At 42.1% G+C, this 26,972-nt stretch overlaps 1 protein-coding gene and 2 non-coding genes across 3 annotated transcripts in view; 2 read left to right on the top strand and 1 right to left on the bottom strand.

Moving 5' to 3' along the window:
- Nucleotides 1-240: 240 nt before the first annotated feature.
- Nucleotides 241-314, top strand: Trnan-guu (transfer RNA asparagine (anticodon GUU)). The gene has a single exon. It is a non-coding gene; the product is annotated as a tRNA-Asn (tRNA).
- A 3,634-nt stretch (nt 315-3,948) lies between these two features.
- The window catches only part of LOC131263146 (neuronal acetylcholine receptor subunit alpha-7-like), a 57,774-nt gene continuing 34,750 nt past the window's right edge, over nt 3,949-26,972 (bottom strand). Inside the window, exons 4-13 of the mRNA XM_058265302.1 lie at nt 21,492-21,601; nt 20,498-20,678; nt 17,258-17,333; nt 11,309-11,503; nt 10,693-10,779; nt 9,899-10,008; nt 5,690-5,835; nt 5,477-5,599; nt 5,244-5,382; nt 3,949-4,101 (exon numbers count right to left, since the gene is read on the bottom strand). Coding sequence (XP_058121285.1) covers nt 3,949-4,101; nt 5,244-5,382; nt 5,477-5,599; nt 5,690-5,835; nt 9,899-10,008; nt 10,693-10,779; nt 11,309-11,503; nt 17,258-17,333; nt 20,498-20,678; nt 21,492-21,601 — 1,320 coding nt within the window. The remainder of the gene's footprint in view (nt 4,102-5,243; nt 5,383-5,476; nt 5,600-5,689; nt 5,836-9,898; nt 10,009-10,692; nt 10,780-11,308; nt 11,504-17,257; nt 17,334-20,497; nt 20,679-21,491; nt 21,602-26,972) is intronic.
- Trnal-uag (transfer RNA leucine (anticodon UAG)) lies at nt 10,318-10,397 on the top strand. Its single transcript has one exon. It is a non-coding gene; the product is annotated as a tRNA-Leu (tRNA).

A 26,972-nucleotide genomic window follows, 5' to 3' on the forward strand; every position in this document is an offset into this window, starting at 1 on the left:
TCCACGGAAGCATCTTCCGTCAGCGGACGAATTTTCCACCGGAGTTGACCTCTGTAAATAAACTGTTCTAATCTGTTCTGCTCCCAACGTATTGTGGCAAGCGAATAAGACGATTGTGACCGTGAACGTATGTGAGAGTGAAAAAGATTACTGTGGTGAAAGCGAGTCAGCTATACAGAACACACGATGGGCATGTTGCTTGCACTAACAGAACAAGTTTTAACTGACTCGTTGCCAAGAGCCTTCGTGGCGCAATCGGTTAGCGCGTTCGGCTGTTAACCGAAAGGTTGGTGGTTCGAGTCCACCCGGGGGCGGCGAACTTTTTTTCTCAGTTGAAATCTTTTTTCTTACAATAAACTTTTGAACCTTTTTATATAAATCAGGAAGGTTCTATTGAAGTGAATTTTGCTTAAATCAGCTAACAAAACACAGGAAAATACATAGAAGTGGGAGAGAATAATACTGCCATTAGGAGTGCCAACGTATGCTTTCATAATAAATAAAAATAAATTAAAAACATGCATGGTACGCACGACAATGCGATTCATTTGTCAGAAAACATTAACAACGCCCGGCAAAACAAATACTACCCTCACTGTTCGCTGCTCCCAGGAAAGGTCTTTCTCATCGAATTTTTCGATTATCTTGCTGATTAATACTTTTGTGCTGCTGAGTTAGCTAGATTGGTCTAACGCTTCCAGTGCCTTTATCTTTCCCAACTTTCCATTGTGCATGATCCCTCTTGTGCTACGCTTTAAGAGCTTGTAGCAGACTATAGGTTTCTTCGTTCGCATAGTTTATATTACATTTTAATATAGTTGTTTTCATTACATATCACAGTCGTGCTGCTGTTGATAATATTTCTCGCACTTCCTTTCTTTTTCATTGGTTTTTGATAAGGTTTACATTTAATTTCGGGCTCAACCGATGAACTATGGGAGCGTAGCTTTGCCAAAACTGAATACTTTCGATCTGGTCTTCGACAAACTCGTCTGCTAGAGGAATCTGCTCAACGTCAACTGTGAATCCGTAGTTGTTTGTTTTTCTACATTTTCTATTTTATCCTCCGTAGTTCTTCTGCTCGTGTAGGCGTGTACGTAATTATCTGTGCAATTGCATTTTCCGGCCTTCCGCCACCCTTTCGTATCATGCTACATTGTACATGGGTGTAGGACCGCGAGCTCCTCGGTGTCGTTCGCGTTAGCTAATAATTTAATAATATTAAATTGTACGCTTAAGGATGCTGATCTCACGTTCATTTTTCCACAGCAGCCATCGTGCACGTTGGGAGTAAGGCTCTTGCTACGAGAAGCGGCAAGCACGCAAGCGTCTGGAAGATGTTGACGAAATTAACAAAAAAACAAAAACAAAAACTGTTCAATTACACCTATTCGAAAATCTTTAAACATTTTAACGCAATCTCGAACTCGAATGAAGTGTGAATCGATGATCTCTGCTTGTAGTAAAAGGATTGATTTTGATTTTTTGAAACAGCTCTGCGTGATACGAATATTATTTTGTTAGTAGGATTTGCTTTGTGACAATGTGCTTTGTCAAAGTGGGATTTGACGATTAAAAGTAAAAAGTGTCCTACAGACGCTTGTTGCTCGCCCCCAAACCATGCACCTCGCCTCCCTGGTCACAAAGAATGGCAGGCTGCTTGCGATGCCGACGCCAGGATGAAACAGTTCGATTTCCATCCCAGTCAGTTTCCTTTTGTTCACCCTTTTTGTGGACTTGCGATTAGTAATTTAGAAATTTCACTTTACTGCTGGTTGCCCAATTTTCTCGCCCACCGATCCGCGCCGCCGGGACGCGACGTTGGATACGCGCATTTTATTCCGGTTGTCGAAACACACATATACACAGAGACACACAACATCCGTCGCGGCCTCGACCGACGGTCGGCACACCGAAAACGAAAAACGGCAACACGAATAAACGACAAACGGAAAAAGAACATTGCTCTACACGCACTCCTGTTCCGGACACGCGTTTTTCCACCATTTGTTTTGCCTCTTTCTCTTGGTTGCGTATCCCTCCGAACAGTTTCCATCTTCCCACCCTCTGACCTTAGCTCCGGATTTGAGGATAATTTTCCTCACGGTTAACCGCCACAACCCGACAACGTCTTCTGCTCTGGTGGAGGAAAATCCAGCCCGTTAGCTCGGAAGCCTCTCGAGTGCGAGGACATTAGCCTACGGTTTTTTGTTGTTTTCTAATCGATCAGTGTGCGCAGACTTCCTGTTCCTACCTAATAATGCTGCGGTTGAAATGTTCTCCCGTCCCCGAACTTTCTTACTTTACGCAATAAATATTAAATCTAGCCACTCGCCTCGCCCCGACGCTTTAGGCTTCGTTTGTCACGAGCGACGACTGGTGAGGAAAGAAAAACGTACGAAAAACGGTATGAATGTCGCAATTTGGTTCTTGTCAGTTACCTACATATATTCGCATATGACCATCTGCTCTTCGCCCGTACCCGGACTTGACACTTGTTTTCCAACCAGACACACCAGACGCGAAGAGGAATGACGGCCCGAATGTTTGCAAACAGCGTGGAAAATTGTGGTGGAAAGTTTAGAGTTACATGCTAGAGTTGCGTTGTGTAAAATGTACAGCTTACTTGCGTTTACCCTCGTCAAATCTGGTATTCCTGCTGACGACGCCATCACAATATGAGTGAAAATATACAATCTTCTACCAGTATTGCACCAGTAATTGTTTTTTGCTACTTCCGGTTTACCTTATTTTATCTTGTTCTTCATGATGAACGTGTCTGTGTGTTCGTTTTTGCTTGGATTTCGCTCGGAGGATAACCGTTTCACAAGTAAACTAGAGGTGCTACGCCATGCTACGGATTGTTTGCGAACGTTCCTCTCCTGTATTGCTTTTGGTTCATTATTGTGGAATGCTTCACGGCTGGAGCAGAGGAACACAAGACGCAAGCTGACTGGTTGTCATTGTGGGATCCGAGATTCCGTTGCAGCGACTTAGGAATTAGGAAAGCGCCCAGAGAACCACGCGACTATCATCGGTTTGGCACAATCAGTGGCACACCACATCTCGGACTAGCTTAAATTCTGTCAATTAATTTTTCCCTACTTTTCAAATAAGCCGTTAGCTGCAAGATGCTTTTTACATCCAAACCTAAGGTTTACACGTTGCAGAATTTGTTACAAAACGTCTCTTTTCTTAGAGTTTGCTTTAGAATTGTGAAGGAGTTTTGGTGGGAAGTTCCGAGAAAACTGAAATATCCTATTGTTCGTCTCATTACCTCGGACAGTAAGGAGGTTGGTTTGACAATTATTTTTGAGCTCCGATTGCTGTTCGGTGCCAATGTACACTCATTTTCCCTACACCTATGTGCAAGCATCGAGTAGAAAACCTTCTGAATAGCCAACAACACGCGGCGTGGAAAGCCGTCGTTTTGAAGTCCTATGCCTTGGTTGCTCCAGTGTTTTGGTCGAATGTAGGTATGATTGACGGGTTGAATTGCGCTGTGCTGCTGGATAAAGCTATCTCTCATCCGGTTCGGTTCGTTTGCACGGAAAATTGCCCGGCTCGTCGACGCTGCTGCCGTCCTGTACCACGCTTCCGGATGTACGTTCCGCGTTTTTTTCCGTTTTTCATATTCTTTGTTTTGCTCCGCTGTGCGTCACCGTTGATCGTTGATTATCTGCGTCGATCCAATGGATTTGGTTTGCCGCATTGCTCTAGGTTGGATTATTTTCTCGCGCTCGCTTTTGTCCGTGTGCTTAGTTTTGCATCTCACTTTTTGCTTTTGTCTGGTTGCCTTTTTCCACCGACCCTACACCGCCCGTTTACACCACCGTGCGACCGCCGATTCGCGCAACGAAGAATTCATTTAAAAATTCTCGACACTGATTTAATTAGTAACAAATTGATTTTGTGGAAAAACCAATAACAATAGCCCTTATCATATGGCTACGAAACGATAATGTGCGGGGCCGAAAATAGAACAGCTATGGTTGCCACTATTGTGAAAAACGTGAAAATTATAAGGCACAATCTATCAACTACCATTGCTGCAAACTTCCAATCCTTCGCAATATCGCTTTCCTCGTCCTCTTTTCGTATCTGTGGAAAAGAGAGAAAAAAAAAACAATTTAATAATGGGGTTTCAAGAAATTTGAATGAATTGGACTTATTATGAATTTGTTTGCGTGTTCAAAAATCCCATGAAATTATTACGGTAAAATTCCATTTCCAAGTGAAAACGCCAGAATGTATGCAACTATGGTAACACAGCAGTTTAGAGATATTTTGTTTTCAAAATGTCATAAAACACAACGGAATACGTAGAATAGCTTTTCTATACCATTACTTAGGATGGGCTCATAAACATCGGTTTTGCGTTTCAATTTGACGCAATCTTTCAATGAAAAATAAGTTATAAAATTTTCTCGAATACAAATATTTCAGAATACTATTTACAGTTGCATTAAATTTACTGATACTAGTGAACTACTAATTTACTAATTTATTTGAACTTTTTTGTAGCATGTTTAAATCACTTCGTTGCTAAACTGAAATTGGTCCATGGGCTGGACTTTACCGAGCCGGACTTTCAATATTTCCGAAAGCGTAAGACAACTCAACCCTTTCACTTCTTCACTAGATTTCTTCCCTTTTTGATTAAAGTTTGTTTGTACTCTTCTGTTTATGGTGCTAAGAAAAGGAAAAAAGCAATGTTACATCGGAAAGCAAGTCAACCATTTGATCGATCGTGCAATTAATGATAGATGGTTATCATCATCGACATTCTCGTCACCTTTAAAACCACGCACAGACAATTCGACGGGACACTTCTTTAAATAACATCAATCTTCTCGGCCCAAACCGACGTTATTCTTTCGTGCTACGTTCGATGCCGAGGAGCACGAATTCCAGAAGAAAATCCCTCATCCATTCCACCGTCACTTCCTCCTGTGAACTGTGAACTGTGAAGAGTCTGACAGGATGAAGGACACAATATTATTGATGATCCGGCATCGAGCTGAGCCAACGGTTTACTTGATCCACATTTCAACCTTGTGTTGAGAAAAAACAAGTTAGAACTCGGCCATAAAGAGTGTCTAGCAATAGTTCAGTTTTTTCAAGTACCAAGAGATTCTATTTTCGGACGAACCTATAGCCAGCAAAAGTAGATCGACAAACGGATGAAATGATATCAATCTTCGCGCGAGCGAAGTTTTACGCTCATCGCTCGTGTGACTTACCTGGTCGGTGATAAAACGTATCTCTTTCAATATTAAAGCTAATTCGTAATCAGCAGACGATGTGAAACACGTGTGTGGTGGCGCTATCGCATCCGGCATCCGGTTAGTTCCGATCGGTCCGATGCTTCCATCATCGCTGCTGCAAAGGCACAGGAGCGTTCAAACATTTGACCAACGAACCCTCACAGCCTTGAGGCATCGAGAATTTCATCAAAGTACGGGGATTCCCTTACCTGTAAACAGTCCTGAAGTATGTTGGATTGTGTGGCAGTGTACCTCCGGGGGTCAATGGTCTACAGTTGTGACGAAAGTCATCATCTATATCTAATACGTTCGCTAGTAAGGACTTCGATGACCTATATGGAGGTTCAAGAAATAGTGTCTCAGTTATTGGGACGAATCAAAGTGAGAGAAAAACAATCAGCAAAAGGAGATAGACATCCTACCGCTCCTTCAATTCGACGTCCTGAATGTGCGCTTTTCGCTCGGAGCTGTCCGACGTTGGCGTTGGTGGATATTCCATTGATAAGTCTCTACCGGGTCGACTCATTCTTAAAATACATGGCAACCAGTATAAAAATATGACTCTAACCTGTTGGAGAGAAGAGTAAAAGTAGTAAATTCAGATTCAGAAGTTTCTGAAAGATAATAAGGTATGTTGAATGGTGCGGAAGAAGTATGTACCTCACAAAAAAAAAACATATGGTAGGCGAAATTAGCGCGCTTAACTATAACTTGAAGTCTACAATCGATTCAACAAAAAAAGTGAGAAAAAGCAGTTGCGTCTAAATTCTCACAGTTTTTCGTGAGCGTTGTTGGTGCATTTTGTTTTCAAAAAAATTTTCAAAAGTATAATGTAAGCTGTAAAAGCTATGTTGATTTTTTTCATTTTTTTCGGACTTAAGTACGCTAAGTACTGATGAAAATAGAAAAAAAGTGTTAATTCGACATTTGTACGACTTGTCCGCTATCTGTACTTCAAGTTAACGCTTTAGATAGTTATTAATCAATTTTAATTTTTTTTTATTCAACATAAAATACAAATTGATCAACGTCAAGACAAATTAAATGACGGAACATTTCACTTGCCTCACCATCATTCGCCATAAGTTGTGTAACGCAATCATTTGCATCCGTTACGGAAACTCTTCGGAAGGATTCCGCCCCCAAAGATTCCTCTAGGATTTCCGGAGACAGTGGCCCGTATCCGGGCATCCGTACATGGGAACGTAATGAATTTAATACAGTTTTCCATAAAACTCGCATAAATGAAAATGGAGCACACATCTCGAGCTCGTACTCCGGGACGCGTCGTTTGGAAAGCAGGGCCCCTCTGCGACATGACACGTTTCGGGTGTGCTTTTAATACATCCAACTACCGCACGCACAGGAAAAATGAAATTGGTTCGTTCATGTTCTTTCTCATTTTCCTCCGCTTTTCGCGCACTCAACAAGCTGAGAACATTAAAGAGACACGCATGGCGAGCAAATGCGGGTGAGAAAAAGCTACTAAAGATCCTCCCTGGAAGGTGATGGCAGCACGAGCCGATTACGAGTTGGATTTTCCAACGCGGCGGTAAGGAGATAGTGAAGGAAAGTGCGGGCGAGACAGCATCACAGGTCATCGAAATGTTTAAAATTGTGTGCGCCGGAATGCTTTTAACGTGTAACGTGTTTCAGTGGAACTCCGCCATCATCGCCACCAGCGGAAGGATTGCTTCAAGGCTTGACTTCGACCTAGTGCCAGTGTTGTCTACGAATTTTCCTGAAAACCCACCCATCACCCGGAGCCGCACGAGCCTTTGCCGACTGATCGACGCGCCTTCAACGAGGCCCCAGAGGATGAAGATTTTCTTCCAGGCCTACCCTTTCCACCACGGTTTATCGTTCTCATGGTGAACGTTTGGGTGGTGGAGTATCGGGAAAATCATCATCCTTCACGGATGTGCTTTGAATAAATAATCGCTCTTGCCACGCGCTTGTTTGTGTACCTAATATGATTTTAAATAATCCAAGCATGCGTTTTACGTGCAAGAGCACAGAGAACATTACAGAGTTTTGCAAACATTTGTTAAAGGTTGGAACAGTGTTTTTTAGTTTTCTACCGGGCATGGAAATTGTGTATTAATTTACTATTTTCTACACATACAGTTCACAGGGTTGGCAATACTGGCTTTGTTATCGTTATTTTATGTCTGAAAAAATGAGGTCAACATAATGATCTTGTAAATACCACCAAGAAATTGAATGCAGGTTTTTGTACAGGAACATTTAACATTAATATTTGACGATCCTTTACCAAACGTAATTTTAAGTGAATGAAGTTACTAGTGTTTGAAGCGAAAATATGACGAATATATTTTATATTGATAAGGTTTTTATGAAATGTAATATATTACTGAAAAATGCTGTATATTTTCGACATCCTTTTTTTGGCTACGGTGGATGATGTTCGATGATCCGCTTATTCGCCAGCGTTTGATGCAGGAAAACGGAATGGCGAGCAATGGGCCTTCGCTCGCTCACGACTCTAGCGAGTCGGTGCGAAGATAGGTATCGGGTTTTGTGAATGGATTCTTGGTTGATGACGTTGACAGCCCTCGCCGTCCTTATCTTTCACCGCGAGCGGAACTTCTGCTCGAAAAGGGTCGATACCGAGGAGGCAAGTACAACCGATCGTCCTGACGAAAACTGTCTTTCATAACATTTAACGTTGGGATGGCAACCATTGAATTTTTTTTGCTCGTTCTCCCTCTGAGGGGAGGGAGATGGAAAACCACGGATCACGTTATCAGCATCCCCCACCATCAATCCGAGTAGTCACGCGGACTCATCATCATTGTCAGCGTGGAAAGATAATTTTCACCCACCGAACGAAACACTCATCGGATGTCAAAGTCGAGACGGCTCCAGTGGAGATGGTGGAAAATGTACACTGGCCCTAAACGTGATGGAAAGCCCCAAACCGAGAGAAAGTAAGGGAGAAAAAACTGGGTAAGAAAATTTTCAACGTGTCAACATCAAAGGCAGTCGCCCTTTCGGGACAATAATAAAAGAATTTAGATGACAGACCGAAAGGACAAAAACCAAACCAAAAATCAACCCCACCACAACTTTAAATGCCAGACTGTGTTTGAAGTGGCGGCAATGTTCGAAAGATTTTCCTTTTCACGTTTCTATGGAGTGTTTCTCATATTTCGGTTTAGTTGTTTTAATTTTACCTTTTAAGGTTTCATTACTAAACTAAAAAATTAGTAAAAATATAATATTTTCGAAAAATTCTGTTCGATTAATTGATTTTAGTTAATAATCATGTAAAGCGAAATTGGTAAAACCAGGTACGGAATGTCATACAAAAGAGTAAAGTTTTAGTTTTTCCTTGTTCAAGTTTTTTGGGATGGTGTAACCATGTTTTTAAATGCAGAAACAAAAGAAAATTGTCTGATTAGCGAGAAACTTGTGCTAGATACGTGAAAAAATACTTTCCTCGAAATTTAGACATTTTTCGAATTTCAGCTTCGAATATTTTTTTCATGGTATTGAAATAAATTTTCAAATTCAGTATTATTAACGTTTATAGATCTTGTAATCTATGTTGACACTTGTACAGCTTATTAGTTTTCATTATTCTTAACCATTAGTAATCGAATGCGATGATTTACTCTTTGTTGGTAGCAACCACGCAAAATTACTGTCATCGCCAAAGGACCTTTCGGTCGTCGGCACCAAGTATCGGGCCGGAAAGATAGTGACTTGCTGTTAATTTGCAGTTCATCCCATCTCTCAAATGCACGAGAAAAATGGATGTTCCTGACCACACACTCGACTATCCTAGCGTTCCCGAAGCGGCCTGAAGCGGGAAAATGAAGCAAACCAGAGCGAACGACACTGCACTTGCACCGAAGTGACGTTCTACACGGTTCAGTAGAACGCTTCGAACGTTCTGGTTTGAAGTTCCTGCCCGTTTGCTGACGCAGGGTTCGAAGCTGACCACAGACGAGATCCCTGGCGGCGCTCCGTCTCGTGCAGCGGTGCAAGAACAGTCGGATGCAAAAAGCGTGGAAAGCAGCAGAACTTCATCACCATTCGGGTCAACAGGCAGTGAGCTTTCGAATTCAAATCAAATCGAGAGAGCGCAAGCAAAACACTCCAAATTGCATCCCCAACGCATCCGCAGGCCTCAACAGGGTGGTCCGTTGGACAGGGTCATGCCGAGAAGCAAAGAAAAAAGCCAAATCATTCGGCTTTGCATCCCATAAGTATTCATTAAACCCAGGGTCGGCACCTTGCAACCTACATAGGGCTTAACGTGCCTTTGTTCAGGTGCTGCAATGGCCGATTCTTGTGGCCCCGGGTTCGGAACAATACGCTCCATGCCGGTAGCATGACTTATGCCATCATAAATATGAACGCATCGTTGTTGTCGATTGCAATGCAGGTCGCACCGTGCACCGAAACCGGCGGTTTGTGTTAAAGAAATCAGTCTCGAAACAAGCCAACGAGAGCGGCGCACTTTAGGTACCATCACGTCACGCACGGTGAACATTCGCTCCCGGTATTGTAGACTCGTGTGGGAATAATGGAACGATCATAAAGCGGGCACGATTTGCGGAAGTTTATTCCGCTGGAGGAGTGGCTCATGTGTCGGTACTTACCCAATCAGACATTTCGTGTGTGTCCGCATTTCTATGGTGATAATTTAAAATGAGAATCGTCGAAACAACGGATGATGCAACCATAAACATGATGCAGTTAAAATATGTGCCTGAAAAGAGAAGAAAATGTTTGTTAAAGTTCGGTGAAGGAATGGTGTGGAGGATTTCTGCACTGCACAAATAGGTTTCCCGATTAGACTGAAGCGGAACAAATACGGTGTGTGCATGAACCTTCCCAACAACCAAGGCTCAAGTGTAAATAAATACGATACAAAAGTTAATTAATGACACCTTTGAGACCATGGAACTCGCGCGAGAAATGCCTCACACTGTGGCTCCTTCTCAGCGGGATGTTTTATCTTCCATTGACAAATAGCGTAAACGGTTCCGAAGCGTTCCAGCAACGCCTCTATCAACAAGGCAGCGTGGCCGAGCGGTCTAAGGCGCTGGTTTTAGGCACCAGTCAGAAATGGCGTGGGTTCGAATCCCACCGCTGTCAAATAGGAGTTACTTTTTTTACATGAAATAAGAATCGGTACGCATGATAAACTCTCAATACCATTATTTTGTTGAGAACATGTGCATAAATAAAAAAAAAGGATCAAAAACGTTCTCAATTTACGATAGTAATCATATCACAAGTATAGAGTATGGAACGGAAAATAAATGTATTATTGGTTAAATCATTTAAAATAGCTGCCACTATATGTAAATAACTGAAAAATTACACGTTTAGTTCAATATAAATGTCTTTAAAAATAAAATAAATTATTTCACCATGACGATAAGCTTACCTAAAAGTGGAACAGCATCCGATGTGGCTGGCATTGTCTCCGCAACCATATTTAAAAATACCGTCAATGATAATAAAATTGTTACGCCTGTGGAGAAAACAATCACGTCAATATGTTCTACGGTTAGCAACGTTGGAATTTGGAAAAGAGACGCAATCATTTGACAACAGGTGTTTTAATGTACCTCAACTCAGCTGTGTAAATACGTTAATTAGAGTGAACGAGTGAGTGTTAATAGAATTGTTTAATACCTTTGCTTCTGAAAATATTGGGCAAACTGGTAAATTATTTATATTATCTCAGTTTTCTTGTTAACGTTACATAGATAAAATAAAACTAGGCACCTGCTTGCACTCTGATTACACATTTAGACTTTAATTTTCTTCAAGAACATTTAATTGCATAAAAACATTTTCATAAAGGGTGTTTAATTGTATTAGTAACGTGATTACCGAACATGTTTTTGTTTTCCAATAATTGAGTAATCTTGAATTGTTGTCTAAGTGTCTGATGCATTTGAATCGTAACTAGTTTTCAATCTATCTATGGTTGGAGCAGATTATGTAAATAGTCAACATTTAAACGCTTCCACCTCGGCCGAATCCTTATTTCTTACCTAATGATAATTTTTCCCCCGAGTCCGGTGGCAGGGTAAATCCTAGAAGTGCCATCGACGCGATCAGCACGCACGGTACGATCAAATTAAAAAAATAGTACAACGTTCGCCTTCGGATGATGATGGCGAAGGTGATGTCGATGTAAGGCTCTGGACAGCAGTTGTAGTAGATTTCGTTACGCTTGCCGGGAACACCTGCAGGGAGGGGCGGGTGGAGTGTGTGTGTGTGTGTTTTTTTTGAAAACGTGGGCCAAGATGCAAGCAGGTTCGGGGAGTGGTGAAGTGGGATCAGATGTTGTTTTTTTTTGGATGACGATCCCAGAAAAAACAAAACACGTAGGCAGATACGGAATTTCATACGGAATGACAAATTTCATGGTTAACTTGGACGTTCAACTAATATTGACGTTTGCAAAGAGTTTGGGGGGTGGGGTGTTTTTTCTCTCTCTCTCTCACACACATACTCTTTGTTGTTTGTTTCTGTCATGAGCTAATCGAATCGACGATGCACACAACCGAGCGAAAAGTATGACTTGCAATTGGTGTTTTCGGCTCGCGTTGGAACATTATTCCATTTCCAGTTCAGTCCCGTCTAACGGCCCTTTGTCGGACAAAAGCTGTCAAACCGTTCCGTCCTGCTGGAATGTTGGATGACGGTAGTGATGCAAATTTTCCCAGCCCCAAAGTACCCGTTCGTGTGAGGGTCGTTAAGATGAGGTACGGTGATGAGGATGAGCGCAATGGAAAACATATTGCATACTGCGTTACGGAAGCGATTTATGTAATTGATGAGGAAGCAAAACAAACTATTGTTGAGAAGACGGCGGTGTTTCGATGGCTAGTTGGTATCAGAGCTCGATATAAGTTTGTTTACTCTACATTGAAGGTGTGTTAATAGTTTTGTGTTCTAAGTATCTTGTAAAAAGTAAGAAGTGCACCGTCAACATCATGCTGGTCAGCTTTTAAAGAAGCAACAATACTTAGATACACTAATTAGTAGTATTAGTAATAGGCATCACTTATAAATTCGTTGCTTCTTTTTAACTTGGTCAAAATTGAAAAAAAAAATTAATACTGACAAAAACTTTTTGCTATAGCTTTCGTTAGTCCAACAAATGTATCGGGTGTAAGACGTTGACTGCCACGCTGTTTTGGTGTACGTTTTGAGTAAAATCTTTTTTGCCAACTTTTGGTTATAACATTTTTCAAACCAACATTTTTAAGAAACCAAGCAAAGGTTAAGTCTAAATTATTGTAGCTTACTTCTATTGTATATTAGTGGAAAGGGCTGATGTAGATTGCTGCTGTCACCCGCATAACGAGTGACGTGGCAGTTAACGTGTGAGAGAAGTATCGATACTTAGATACACTAATGTTTGTATTGTAATTGGCACCTTTTATAAATTAATTGTCTCAGTTCCGGTCAATTTTATGATTCAGTAATCTATAGTAGTATCTTGAACAGATATTGCAGATATATTCAAAAGACTACAAAAGTTTAAGAACCAGTGCACTACTTGCTGCTTTGCATGCTCAGATCAGATTTTAGAAGCGTTATAATATAAAAGCCTAAATTGAACGTCTGTTGGTGAACTTTACGCTCAAAAAGAATGCGAATGAATGATAAAGTGTCTACATTTTGCTGAAAGAAAAAGTTCTCTAGCAACTTTTGCTCATTAACTCATGTCCCACTGGTCCACGACATCCATCTTAGGGGCTAATGTTTTCTACCATTTGCCCTTCTATTTATGGGAATAGTTACACCTTGGTCGGCTATTAATTGAATTAGTTGCGATCCTTTTCCCGGCGTGGTTTTATTGAATATTTAATCACAGCTGCACACTAGGGTTTGCAGCCAAAACACAGACAGCTCACGTGCCCTTAGGGGCTGTTGGGTTGGAAGAAGATGAGAACCCGATCCTTGCGCGGCAAACTTCGCCCCGTACCAGGTTCGCCAACCTTTTCCGAGGAATTTAAGGTTTGATGTGCCATTGCTGGGCGGCTGTTTTCCTTTTGTCGCTTTCAGGGTAGGTCGTTCCTGCCGTGTGCCATTCGGGAGGAATGTGTGGGACAAAGTTTTCCATTCGTCGCCACAACGCCCGGGCGCACCTCCTCTCTCTCTCTCTCTCTCTCTCTGCCCACCGGGTTGCCCGCCGTGGGATTAGTGATAAAGGGGTCTCGTAATAAATTTAATCACTTAGACTATTTTAACCATCCTTTGGCGGGCGGGCGCACGCTAGTCGGTTACCTGGGCTCCGTAGGCATGATCTCGCATCGGCAAAGCCGCCTGAGCTCTTGAGCCACTTCATTAGCTGGCGTAAGAAGAATAGTTTCTCCCCACCGTCTCGTAGTCGGTCGGGTCGGGCTTTTGATCAATAACCAGGCAGGGAGGCAGGGAGGCCAAACGCTGGGAGCTAGAATGCGCCCCAGGGAAGCGGAGGGTTCGTTGTGTGCCCTTGTCCACAGAGCAAATGGGACCGATTTATTCTTCGGTCCGTTGGGCTGCAATAAACAAAAATTGCTGGCCATTGGAGCCGGCGGAGCCGATGGCCGGGATCGATTTCTCCTTTCTCGGGCACGAGCCCGACGTGCGGTTAATAGTTAATAGTGTCCCCGGCTTTTCATAAGGTTTATGAAAGTACCGTCCCTAATGGCAACCAGTTCCGAGAAATATGACAAAGGTCCTTAGTTAGTAGGTCTGCGTATGCATCAAGTGGCCTACGGCCGAGATTGGAATCGATAAAAATTGTCCTGCTTCAGCAGCCTTAAAACGATTATGGCAATTAGTTAACAAATTGTTAGCTGAAACATTCATAGTTCCTCCCGCGTGGATACTTTGTTTTCCATCCTCAAACGGGGTCGCATACGGATTTAAAGTAATTCTCTGAGACATTGCGACTGTCTCACTGCTATGACCAGAAACTTTACCATAATATTCCAAAAGCGATTGCTTGTAGCAACTATACATCAGAAGTATATAAATGAATCAGTTTAAATGAGTCGAAATAAGTTATACGAAAATCAAAGAGTATTACTCAGTAGAGAAGAAAAACTATCATAATATTTTTTAAAAATTGTATCTCATCATGGACGTTTACCGTAGAAAAACGTAAGTTTTTTAATAAACATCACATTTGATGGAAAAAGACTGTTTATGATGCACTGTCTTTCAAAATAAATAATCTCATGTATGTAACAAGAACATTTACAACTTGAATAAACAACACTCGCTTTAGAGTGACACAAAAATACACAATAACCAACTGACGTCATTTGTACGGTCGAGAACTCTACGCAGCAATACAATTATATAGTAGAAGAAGATTGGTTCAACATTTTGAACTCTTTTACATCAGTCTTACTGTGAGGAATTAGACTTTAATGTTAAAGAAGACACCTAGCAATCAACTTGAAATAAGTTCAATGTGTTAAATTTTGTATCGTAGCATCATTGCAATGTGCTATTTTTGCCGGACTTAGTTAAGAACTACTCTTCAATTGCGTAGCACTTTCTATTGACATTTTTACTTTTTTAAATCATATTTTCGATAGGATTTGGTGAGTTTCCCACCGAGTTCAATTATTTCTTTGATTGAAAATTTAAAAAGTTGTTCTTGAGTGCAAGTTGGCTATTGAACGATAAGTTTTAAACAGTAGTCAACATGACCATGTGTGCTTTCAGATGAGGGGTTTGTAATATAATAACAGTCTTATAGTAAAATGACTACATACGTGCGATGAGTGGAATTATGGAACATGAGTTATATATAATGTGATAAAATACAACATGATTGGTTTTGTTTAATTATAAGATGCATCAATTGGGGTACATTCTTCAAAAAAAGGTTTGTTTTGAGTTCTTAGATATTTGTTGTCACGGACTTTGAAGATTGCTAAGCAAACTGGCTTTTGTGTCGTTAAAGGATTGCCAGTTCGGTTTTTTTTGCAAGCTACCACACGAAGAAAAATTAACAAATGATTCGTTCAACACCGTCAAATGCTTGTACGTTCGGTTTTGGGGAATAATTTTGCGAATCGGGGTTCTGAAACGAAAACAAGAATATCTCACTGATTAAATCGTGCCGCCACACGCCAGAGACCGCCCGTAAGCACTGTTCGTTCCCGACGCCGAAGGGTACAGTTTTTTCGTTCCCCGGGAAGTCCGGTCCGTCGGACTCTGGCCAATTTTTGCGTTACTGCGTGTGCCGCTGACATCCGCCGTCCGCTACTTACCGACAGTCTCCGAACCGTCAGTCTCCTGCTATAAACGGCCGCCCTGTACGATCGTTCGCTTCGCTTTTCGTGCCCGTGTCTCGCGGTTCCACGAGTTGCCTCAGTGCTCGAATTTGCGCGCCAGGAACGGATCTCGAAGACAACAGTGGTTTCGTGACGATTGATAAGCGCTAACGAATGACGCAATCTTCGTGTATCGCGACTGCCCGCTGGGGGAGAACCATGGCTGCCAGCACCGTGTTGGTGGCGGAAGGCTCGAGCGTTTGACCACAACCTGCTGCTGCAAAGCTTCCATCATTCTGAGCCCTCGGTGCGGACACCTCGGGGCCGTCGTTTCTTCATCAAACTGCGATTGCGATCGTGGCCGGGAAGCGGGCGGGCGCAGTTTGCATGAGAAACGAGCATACGTGCGGACCGGGCGGGTTTGTTGCCATTCGGCACACTCGACTTCCGGAAGCGGACAGGAAGCCGAGGGCCCTGGCATCCGTGGCTCGCCTCCTTGCGGGCAGTGCGCGATGAAACTTGTGCAATGCGTAATTTTAAGGTTTAAACTCGTTCGTTCGTTGGTTTACGTTTAGTTGGGTGCAGTTTATCGCAGGATTTAGCGTTTCGGGTTTTTAGTTTAACACGGGAGCTTTCGAACAACACATGCTTCTAATGTTCAACGAAAAAGCGCGACAGCTCGGGTAAGGGACTCTTGTTCGGGGCGAGTTTAAATTAGGTTTTTTAGAGCCCGTGGAGGGCATTACATTAGCGGTTCCTGGTTCCGTACTCGTTCATCACACCCGTTCCATTGCTTTCGTGCAGCGTTGAATGCAGCTACATTTGCATTTTTCATCTTTTTCATGTCCACTAACAAATGATGGATCTGGGATAAAATACACTTTCCCTTGTGTTTCCTTACACGTATACTTCAACAGGAGCACTTCAAATATACATCCGCCGTTGAGCATAGTTTTTGTGCTAGAATCCATACTGGGTTTTTTCATTGGTAATACAATAATATTTCAAAATTAAGTTAAATTGGGTTAATGTGTAAACTGTATATTTGAACGATTTAATAAATCAATCGCCAATTAATATCGTTTGGGCGAAAAAGACAATTAGTTTTTAGTTGTCCAAGGATTTTCCAGGCAAGAGATATTCGTCTCAGTGTTTTAAATAGACTGAATAGGATGTTAGCTATCCCTTGCTTACTTACTTAAGAAAATAATACGAGTAGATAAATGTTTTGATTGATAATGGCCATTTTGTTAGCGGTTTACGGAGGATAGCTAGCTCAATAGTATGGAAAGAGATAAAATGTGATGTTCATATGAGAGTCGAAAGAATGAGTTCTAACTACGCAAACCATACCAAAGCATGACATGATTCTATGAAGCCGTTCACGGACCGGTCGGCGTGTCCTACGGATGGATGAGTCGTACATTGAACGGTTCAGATTTTGCGTTCCCCAATGTTCACAGTCTCGCTAGCGTTTACACTACTCCAAATAGCTCCAACGCAACCGAGGCCGCGTGTGTTTAGCTTTTCTTTTTGTTCTCGGGTTTGTTTAATATTTCCTAATTGTGGAGGCCTTTCTCTGTCGATTCCAGTTCATTGTATTTCGATTCGTTCCATTCGATTCCAGTTCGTTCGCTTTCGGTAGTTTTACATTCTGGGTGCGTTTAAGGTTGGACGTGATTCAATTAGCTACGTTTAGTAACGGTGCCTTACCTAGAAGATCCCATTCACCATTCGTCACGAAACTACTGACATCTCCACCTGCTTCATCTTGCAACTGCAAGTCTAACTGTAAGGTCAGAGAAGAGGATATTCGTATTAGTACTGTTTGGCCAGCCAGCGTCAGTCAACGAGAAGCTTCTACAAGCTAGATCCGTTGCGCCTGGGAAGATAGAGAAGTGTTCATGAGGTCGTGACGAGCTACGCCGTCGACGGCAGGGTTATTGTCTGGTTTGAAAGCACAACGTACGCACACACACATACACACACATACGTACACGCACACGTTAACATAAACACGAATAACAAAATAAATTTTACAATCAAAATAATGACTATAAATTGTATAACTAAGGACGATGGAACAAACAGTTTACAATATAATAATAACAGATATCTATTTAATTATAATGTAAATAATATTACAAATAATATTAATTGAAACAGATAGTTATACCTGAAGACAAATAAAATAAAAAAGATCATATGAGTCACACATTCTAACGCACATACACACACCTAACGCACGCAAATATTCAAATCGAACGGAAAAACCTAAAGAAATACAGATTAGTAGTCGTCATATTGACACATAAGAGACATGCGTAAAAAAAGAGAAACCACTAGAAAAAGAAAAGAGAAAGATTTACGCTATAACACTCGCACACATCCACTTAGGTAATGAGTATTCTTAAGAGTAAGGTTAAAGAATGTAATGAATAATACCACTAGTGTAATGAATATTCTTAAGAGTAAGGTTAAAGAAGCCGAATGGTTTAAAAGATAAAAACCAAAGAATGAATGTTTTTGTCACATAAGTAACACAAACACAAACGCCAGTAACGCATCACAACACAGCATCACACTCTGATTGCACTCAGCATCTGTTGCTGTGTCACTATCACGTGACCGTGATTGCCTCTATTTTGTTGTAAGAAGGATACAGGTAGACTATGCAGTGGTAGCTTCATCGTCCCGCAGCGAAGCAAGGTGCACATTACTGTGACCGTGGGAGAATCTATTAACGCTAGGTTTACAGAAGCCTTGTTCTCTTTGGTGTATGGCGTTGGGTGGGGTTGATTTTCCTCGCGATGTGAAAACCGAACCGGGTGCTTTCCTTCGGGGTGCCTTAGCTTGCTGCTACCGGAGTGGTGCGGTGATGGTTGCCTACATTTTCTTCACTTTGCTTGCCGTTGTTTGCATGTAGGTGTGTTTTTTTGGGCGTGCCAAGAATGACAGCAATGCATTGGTGCTATTGAACTTCCTATTTAACTGTCGGTGTTTTGTTGTTTCAATTTCTTGTTGACCAAACGTTAGACGTTGTTTTTGTTTGTTTTGCTTTTCGAGTACGTATCCTACTGTGCGGCTACGCAAAAAGCACAATATGTGCGGTTTTTGAATGGTGATGATATGATTATCATTCGATAGTTTCGGTATGATGGTTTGTTGGTTTGGTAGTTTCCTGGAAATTTTCTGCCTTGCTGCAATCGACGAAGAGTTTTTTGAAGCTGTTCCCGACTGCCAAATGACACTCAGAGAGAGAGGGATAGGCCTCGATCGGAGGGATGACTGCGTTGAGATGATTTGATTTAACAACTTCTTACAGCAGCCGCATACAAACACAGCCTTCCGGCTTGTACATTGCATTGTACCCTTCAGCGATAGCCCTGCGGCACAGGACTTCCATAAGAACGCTGGAGGTGGCCATTCACCATACGGGAACGAATTTCAAAAAAGTCTTCGACGGTCACCGCGCGTATAAGTTTGTCCTTCTTTCAATCCCTGCGTGGAAAGCTTATATCGAGGGAGAGGAGAGCCCAGGCGCGTTAAGGAAGAAAATTGGAATCAAACGACGTTCTCAACGAGCCCAAAGAGGATTCTCGAGGACGGTTTTCATGCTTGCAGCAGACAACAGTTCGGTGTTGATTCCATTCTTCTAACCAAATTTTGAAAATCCCACGAGGTAAGCTTTCGAGTTAGTTATTTACTATAAATCTAATAATATTATCATCATTTGTAAGGCCTACGCAAGTGATTGCAATGGATTGGTTATTGCTTATTTTAGCTCTCGAACGTAAATCTAAACAATTAACACAAACAATGGGCTTCTAAAATAGACATATTTAAACATCAATTGTAAGGTGTTTTTCTATGCTCGCTATACAAAGGCGCACAACCAAACAAACCATAAAAAAGCTAAGTTATGTTTCTTTGCGGTGGACCGATGTTTCATATGCCATTAGTTTTTAAAGTTAAACCAGGTCGTGGAAAAATCACTATTGAAAAAAGTAAGAAATTCTAAAATACTGAAAAATAAAAAATATCCGGTAAGATTGCCTTGGATCAAAGTAGTTGGTAATGGTAAATTAATGGTAAGTATTAAATTGTTATTAGTTACTGTTATATTCTTCTAAATTAAGAAGTATCGACAAGGTCATTATCATATACAAAAGATAAAAGAGAAGATGAGTAAAACCAAATTTCTTTTGTTTGCTACATTTTATAAAGATCCAATGGTAAAGAACAAATTGAAGCTTACGTGTGCTTTTAAGTTCCCTGCAAGAAAATCTAGAGTACGGCAAAACTCAGAAAAAAAACATCGATCCATCGGAAAGGTCATTTTGGTTAATGGCAGTGCAACAGAAGCATTCAGTAGCGAGACAATTTGCATTTGGTGGCAGCAGGAGCAAACTGATAGGACACGAACTAAAGGGGCAAACTTTCTAAGATAACAGAATAAAGAAACGAAAGTACCAGCCGGAAGTTATGCGCTAGATTCCCTAGGGAAGGGCGAAAGCATGAAAACCAACTCATGCCATAGTTCTAGAAGGAATCAAAATGCCGGATGTCGAAAAGTTATTTAAAAAATATTTGACCCATCTTGGGGGTTCTTTAATTTCTACAGCAGTTGCTTCAACGGAACATAACAAACATACCAATCAACGGCATAACGATTGCTGGGCGTGTATTTGAAACAAGCAAAAGTTGGTTTTTCTACATTTCGACAAAGCTGCTGGTCTCTAATTTAATTGGAGGAACATTAATTTGCATTGTTTCTCGTAGTACTGGCACGCACGTGATAAAAGAAAGCTAACTTTGGACTGTTTGTACATACATAAATATGACATGTTTTTGTTTGTTTACTGTGGCTGTTTTTTTTTTGGCATTGGATTTGCTCTTAGCGCTATTTAGTTTTGCATATCAACTGTGTATGTTTGTAAGCATCAACTTTACCTGGAAACCATCATATGTCCAACTACCAAATTTCATTTCACATCTTTGATCGTCAAATGGAAACCACGTTATATCTATTTTACATGTTGATTTGAAGATTCCTGGTGGCACATACAAACAAGAACCATTATTGCGCACGACTACGTTCGTCGGGTATGTGCCATCAAAGCCTTCATCAGCACTAAAATATAAATATACGGTAATGATGAGTACACTTCAACTGCAGTTCGGTTGTTTCGGTTGTTTTGGAAGTAGAAGGAGGGACAGAGGTCGGGTGGTAGCAGTGGAAATCGAAACAATTTGGGAAGGTTTTGTTTTAATAAAACGTTTTCAGTAACTAGTAACGGGTGCCTGGGTGCGAGGTAGAGTTTCCGGAAAGATCGATAAAGGAGAGAATGGGAGTTGATTGAAGCAAGGGTTGAATGATCTGGTTTTGCGGGGAAAAGGAGATGTTATGAGTGGAAAACATTCTTTTAGGGTGCATTTAACAGGCCGAACGTTTTTGAGAGGATTGCTGTATTCAATAGAAGAAAGAAAATTGGTTAAATAATTGAATAACGTATATATTATCTAATTCATTTGGTCAGATATGACATCTTGTTTTCCATTTTTCAGCATTTATAGAGATTGATCCACAATTTGAACTGAAAATTAAGGATCTTTGAAATAAACATACATAAAATTACCCTACCAAAACTGAAATAATTTCAAGCAGTTCATGATATAAATTAAATTTTGCTCGTAAACTGAAAGCATAAACAATAAGTATAAATATGAAAAGCCAAAATACATAATTTTATCGAAATAATCTCGTACGGATAGCGTTAATGGGTTTAGTGGAACGGGTGTACGGTGAGTTATCTTGGAGTTGTTGGAGTATTTGGTAACGGAAAGGCAAAGCATTGTTTGATTAAAAGTTCACTTCTGTTTAGTTGTTTTGATTTCGATTGGGAAGGATTGAAGAAGAAATTAATAGCAAAGCGTGAGTAACAACCTGTTGTACATCAAAACATCTGGTTTCCAAATCCGATGCGGTGGTATTCGCAGATCTCGCACACCACCATAATCCGATGTGTTCCACCTTAAATTCATATCATTCCATTCCTGAGTGTGCAAAGTTTTGAAAGTGAGTAATTTGTTTTGCCCACGACAGACAAGGCAGGTCAATTTTATGTGGTTGATTTTGTTTAGTGGTTTTAACATTACAGAACCATTCGCAGAATCGTTATCGACGGATACATTCGCATGTTTGATAGGGTAAAGCATTTTGTTATTTTTTTTTTTTTCGTTTTGTTAGAGGGTTTTTATTTGGTGGGTTGGATGCGATCCAATCGTAAATTTATTGTTTGGTTATTTATTGCATTATTATTTTATTGCAGTAGGTGTACGTTGTTGTAGTTGTTGCACCAAACATCGCCATTCGGGTATACCCACATACACACAAACAAATTTGCAGACGTGGACATAGCAGATGAAATGAGAAAAGGGAATTAGAGAAGAAACTTTTAATTAATCGGTACTTGGTTCCAAATGCTACGGAGAAAGTTGAAGTAGTAGTTGTCATAGTAAAAAGGAGAAAAACAAATATAAAGAGAACATTAAACGCCACATATTTGGGACAGCAGAGAGAATGAGAAACAAAGTCGGAAAAGGTGGGAAAACTTCGTTACTTCATCGCATCACCAATTTTGGTCGCTTGTAAGTTTATGTAAGTGTGGTTGTGCGGGAATTGGTTAACATTTTTCAAGCTAAGATGTGTGAGTTTTCTTCGTAAATTCATACGGTCCTCTGGTCCTGGTCGTCGTGAAAAGGCACTTCCCAAGGGAAGGCCGAAAGGATCCCGCAATACGAGACAAGGGTTTGTCACTTGTTATCTAATTCCCTTTCCGCTCCGAGTGTTTGCCACCCTCTTTAACCGTACCCGAAATATTCAAATTATCTCCTCGCTACCCTTTGTCCGGCGGCTTCTTCCTCTCCGGGAGGGGTTTTCCTTCACCGAGTCCCTACTTTCTGGCCGGTCGAATGAATGATTCATTCCCGAAGCGTCGAAATCGATCCGGCCAGGGTCTAGAAATCCTTCAATGTCTTCAGCACGTTGGTACATTCTTAGCACAGATATTTTTCGGCGTCGACCCGGTCTGGCACAACTAAGGTACGAGCCCACCTCCACCGACCTCCTTTCCGAGCTGACAAACTACACAAACTACCTCGACACTGTCCCTTACGGAGGCACTCTACCACCGCTACCATTTTCCTTGGGCCGGGAAAAAGTTATGCTACGTCCCCCGAGGGAAGGGAGCCGTCCATGGGAACTACCATCGATTGGGCTGGACTCGTGAGGTGAAGAAAGCGAATGGATCTGAAAGATGAAAATACGACGCTATGACATTGTTTGCTCCAGTGGTGGTCGAAATTGGCCGACTTCGTATCGTTAAGGGAAACCGACACTATTTGCAGCAAGTGTGAGCGGTTGCCACCTCTTCGTACTCTCCACTCACGCTCGTCTGTTTGCTTTTTCACCTTTTCATTTTCCCCCGACACGTGGAAGCGAAAGCGGTTGGGAGTGGAGAAATGGTACGCCTGCCGAATGGCTGATTCGATCACGTGTACCGGAAACCCGGCCGAGCAGCGGCCACGCATCATCAGCATCGATTGGACAGGATATCAGACTCCATGACCCTCCGCCAGTGCATCCGGACTGCGCGGTCTGCGATGGGAATTCGAGGTTGGGGTTGGAATTTAAGGTTATAGTAAGTTGAACGAAATTAACATTCGAGATAGGCTTGCAAATGGTGACGAGGTTAGGAGGCAAATCAATCTCGTTTTGAATTTTACATAAATTCTATTTTTGCAAAAGTCATTTTCATTTTGTTTTTAAATTTCGGAAGAGCTCCTCATCTTTTTAAATTAAACATAAAACATTGTAATGCTCTGCATTTCAAAATGACAGAGTACTATCAGTTTTTAAGGAAATTTGTGGAATTTAAAATACTTTCTAAGTATTCCTTAATCAATTGAGTATAAAGCCGCCTTGAATTGCGTGACGAAATAAAAGTTTTTACAGGACATTTTGACCTACTGCAAATTGCATCCGTTTGTTTCGAAACATGCGTTTGACGTGTTCATTGTTCCTCGGTAAAGCTTCCCGGTCGGAAACCGTTCCGGCATGTCATACTTGTTGGGTTTCATCGACCTCGTCCTTCAGCGTCGCTTGTGAGGTTTGTGCGGGTGCACGGAAAACATCCATTTTGCAACTGTCAACGAGCGCGTGTCAACACAAAATTGTAACGAAGCTACTCGTTCACTGATAAAAAAATGTGAAAAAAAAATCAGTTCCATTCCCACCGCACCACACCAGTGGTCCCAAGTTGGTCCACGAGCTTACCCTGTGAAATACTACCGATTGCGTAACAAGTGGTGGTTTGCAGCTGGTAGATCCCGGGCTTCGATCAGTGACCCGGATGGTGAATCATATAGATAAATGAGATGAAGGAGCGGCCTGCGTGGAGATGCAACGGAAACAACCGTTCGGAAAATAACAGTTTTCGCGAGTGAAGGATGTGGTCGGTCTGTCACGAGTGAACGTGAGACTGTGCATCATCATCGTCATCATCAGCGCGGGTCGTCATCGCAAGGAACGACGGGACGAACGTTGCAGCAAATTGGCATTTTTCCAATCGGATGCTCGTGTACTGCTGTGGAGGAAACCGAGAGGTAGAGGTCACGCGTGTGACCCTTATGTATGTGGTGGTTCGGGATTTCCACGCTGCACTTCTAGGACAGCGATGTTTTTCAAGTGTGTTTTCCGTTCGCTGGAACACAGATTCGTTCCAAACCATGTTGCGCCGATGGAAGGTGTTTTTTCGAACAAAATAAAAAGAACAGTGACAGCAGCGTAGCAGAAAAATAAACAACGCTCTTTCGTCAATGGGGAAAACGTGTAGAGCGTGCATTTTTGCAGGTCACGCTTACGGGCACCAATGTATGGCACTACGTGCGTCGTGTAATTTTCGTCGGTAAGATTATTTGTTTTGTTTGGGGGTTGTTGCAGTTTGCATGCATTGCGAATCAATATCCACGAGGGAAGTATTAGTCGAGGAAAGTATTGAACAGGAGCGTGAGTTGTTGTTTCATGTTAGACACAACTATTGTTTACTGTCAAATAAAAAGGAACATTTTCAATATTAAGTCCAATTTGTGCTAAAACGGGCAAACGTCCTTTGCCCAATAAATATCACATATTTCAAGGACTTACATTTTGTCGATTTACCTTAGCCTATTTGCTTATTTATGATATCATTTGTCATCTATTACATATTTAAGCTTGTTTTTGTTTGGAGTTTTGTGAACACTAAACAGTAGACCAATACTGAACCGTCGATTCTGAAACATTCCACTTATGAAGTTTAAGCACTGCAGATGTTGTTGTGGTGCAGTTTTACTGACACAAACAAAACAATCATTTATATATATGCCAAAGTATATCTACCATAGTAATACAACAAGGTTTATACAACACGGGTAAATATCAATCATTTTAAATATGCCATTATTGTAATTATTAAATTAAAATATAACTATCAAGTAAAGAATTGCAACCATTATTCTTTTCTCAATCCCTTCTTCACCCTTCTTTACCAAGGAGTCAAGCTTGTTCGACAAAATTTTCACTTTTGATGAAATGTTTCAAACGGATCGATTGATTTCTACTGATGATCGATGCAAAAAGTATGGCTCAAAGGATTAGAAAAGTTCCGTCCGCGCACACTGCGGGAAGAAGGGTGGAAGAGAAAAGCAAAAAGTTCTTCACCGCCATCCCAGAGGAGGACAATTAAAAGCAGCTTTCGAGCAAACAAAAAACCCTCTCGATCGGAGCGCATGCCGTCCGGTACCATTTTCCCTCTCCGATGGTTGCCGGTTTCTTCCGCTTCAGAAATGAACTTTGGGCAGAATTAAAGTTTAACCAAAGTGGAAAAGTTTGCCTTTGACCAGCGCAACTCCCTTCGGTTCGCACCTTGCCTGTTTGACCTCCATTCGGTTTAGGGAACCTTCGTGTGAAAGTGAAAAGAAAGGCGCGTGCGGAAACTTGCAACAACATTCAAATTCCTTCGTGTCCCTCAAAAAGGTTCGTTAGGATTGGACCATGGAGGATAACATGTAAATGGTGTGGCCCGGTGACTGACACACAGGAGCGATATTCAGTTCGTCATGTATTCACCTTCTCTCGTATTCGATTTAGCAAATCATCCATACTTGCTTACCGGTGACCGCTTTTTAATTCAGGAAAGTTGAAATGAGTTTTCCATTCGAGCGCCGGTTTTGATTTGACATTCGAATGTAGTGGGAATTCATCGGAATCTAAGACAAACTTGTACGGAACGAGAAGCCGTTTCGTTTCGAATGCTTTGAACTAGATGGCGCTATTTGCCATCCCATGGAAAATGTTTGTGCTGGAGAAGGTAATTAATATTCGTGCAATTGACTTCGGAGGACCAGCGACCAGGTCCCCAATTGGTTTGCCTAATGACCGTACCTGTCGCATTCGGAGTGAAAGCCACCAGGCGCCTCCATCATCGTCAGTGAGGCACCAGGCGCCTCCATCATCGTCAGTGAGACACCAGGCGCCTCCATCGTGGTAGCGACAGAAGGCGAAAAGAGAAATCACGGCATGTATCTCTGTTCCTGCTTCCGGCTGCAAGTAGTGAAGGAAAGTAGTAAATCTCCACCCCACCGGCCATTTCCATCCATTCCCTCGATACCATCGTAACTACTGTGGTGTCCTTTACTGCGTAGCGAAGGCAGCCTCCGTAAGCCGGCCAGGGCCAGTGCGATGCAACACGTCATTAAACACATTCATCACCGTGGCGCGGGCAAACGATGAACGATGACCGTCCTCTGCGGCTACGGCGGTGGCCTTGGGCGAATCAGAAATTGGATGAGGCGGGCACCGGATTCCGGCCGGCCCGGAGTCCACACCCGGGGATGTAATCAAATTATATGAGCTCCGAAAAGCTCTCAGGTCACCACCCACACTGCGCACCGTGGCGTGCTACCAGGGGCCTCGACCCTTCTTCGTCGAGATTAATGAGTTTTGCATGAGCTCACTCGTGTGAGCGCCTTCTCGGTCTCGGCATTCTGGGACGGCGGCCTGGTTCTGGGCGCCTCCCGGTACGGTTTCGGAGCTGCTCCCAGCGGTCATTTGCACCGGTTCATCACCGGACAACGAGCACAATTCGTTTCGGGATTAGTTTGCCACCTTCACGCACCGGGTTTGCCATTCCGTTCCGTCGTGACGAGGGCTAAACGTTGGGAAAAAGGATGTACGTGGGTGATGGTGTGTGCTTCGGGTGCTTGAGAAAAAGTATGTAATTGATACCAGACACCCGGTATGCGTGCGAACCGGGGCAAATATCCCTGAGGAGCACACCGCACCGAGGCTCTGAGATGAAAGGTACGATCCGAGCATATCACTGCC

This window comes from Anopheles coustani, chromosome 2, assembly GCF_943734705.1.
Source record: "Anopheles coustani chromosome 2, idAnoCousDA_361_x.2, whole genome shotgun sequence".
In the NCBI taxonomy this organism is placed as follows: domain Eukaryota; kingdom Metazoa; phylum Arthropoda; class Insecta; order Diptera; family Culicidae; genus Anopheles; species Anopheles coustani.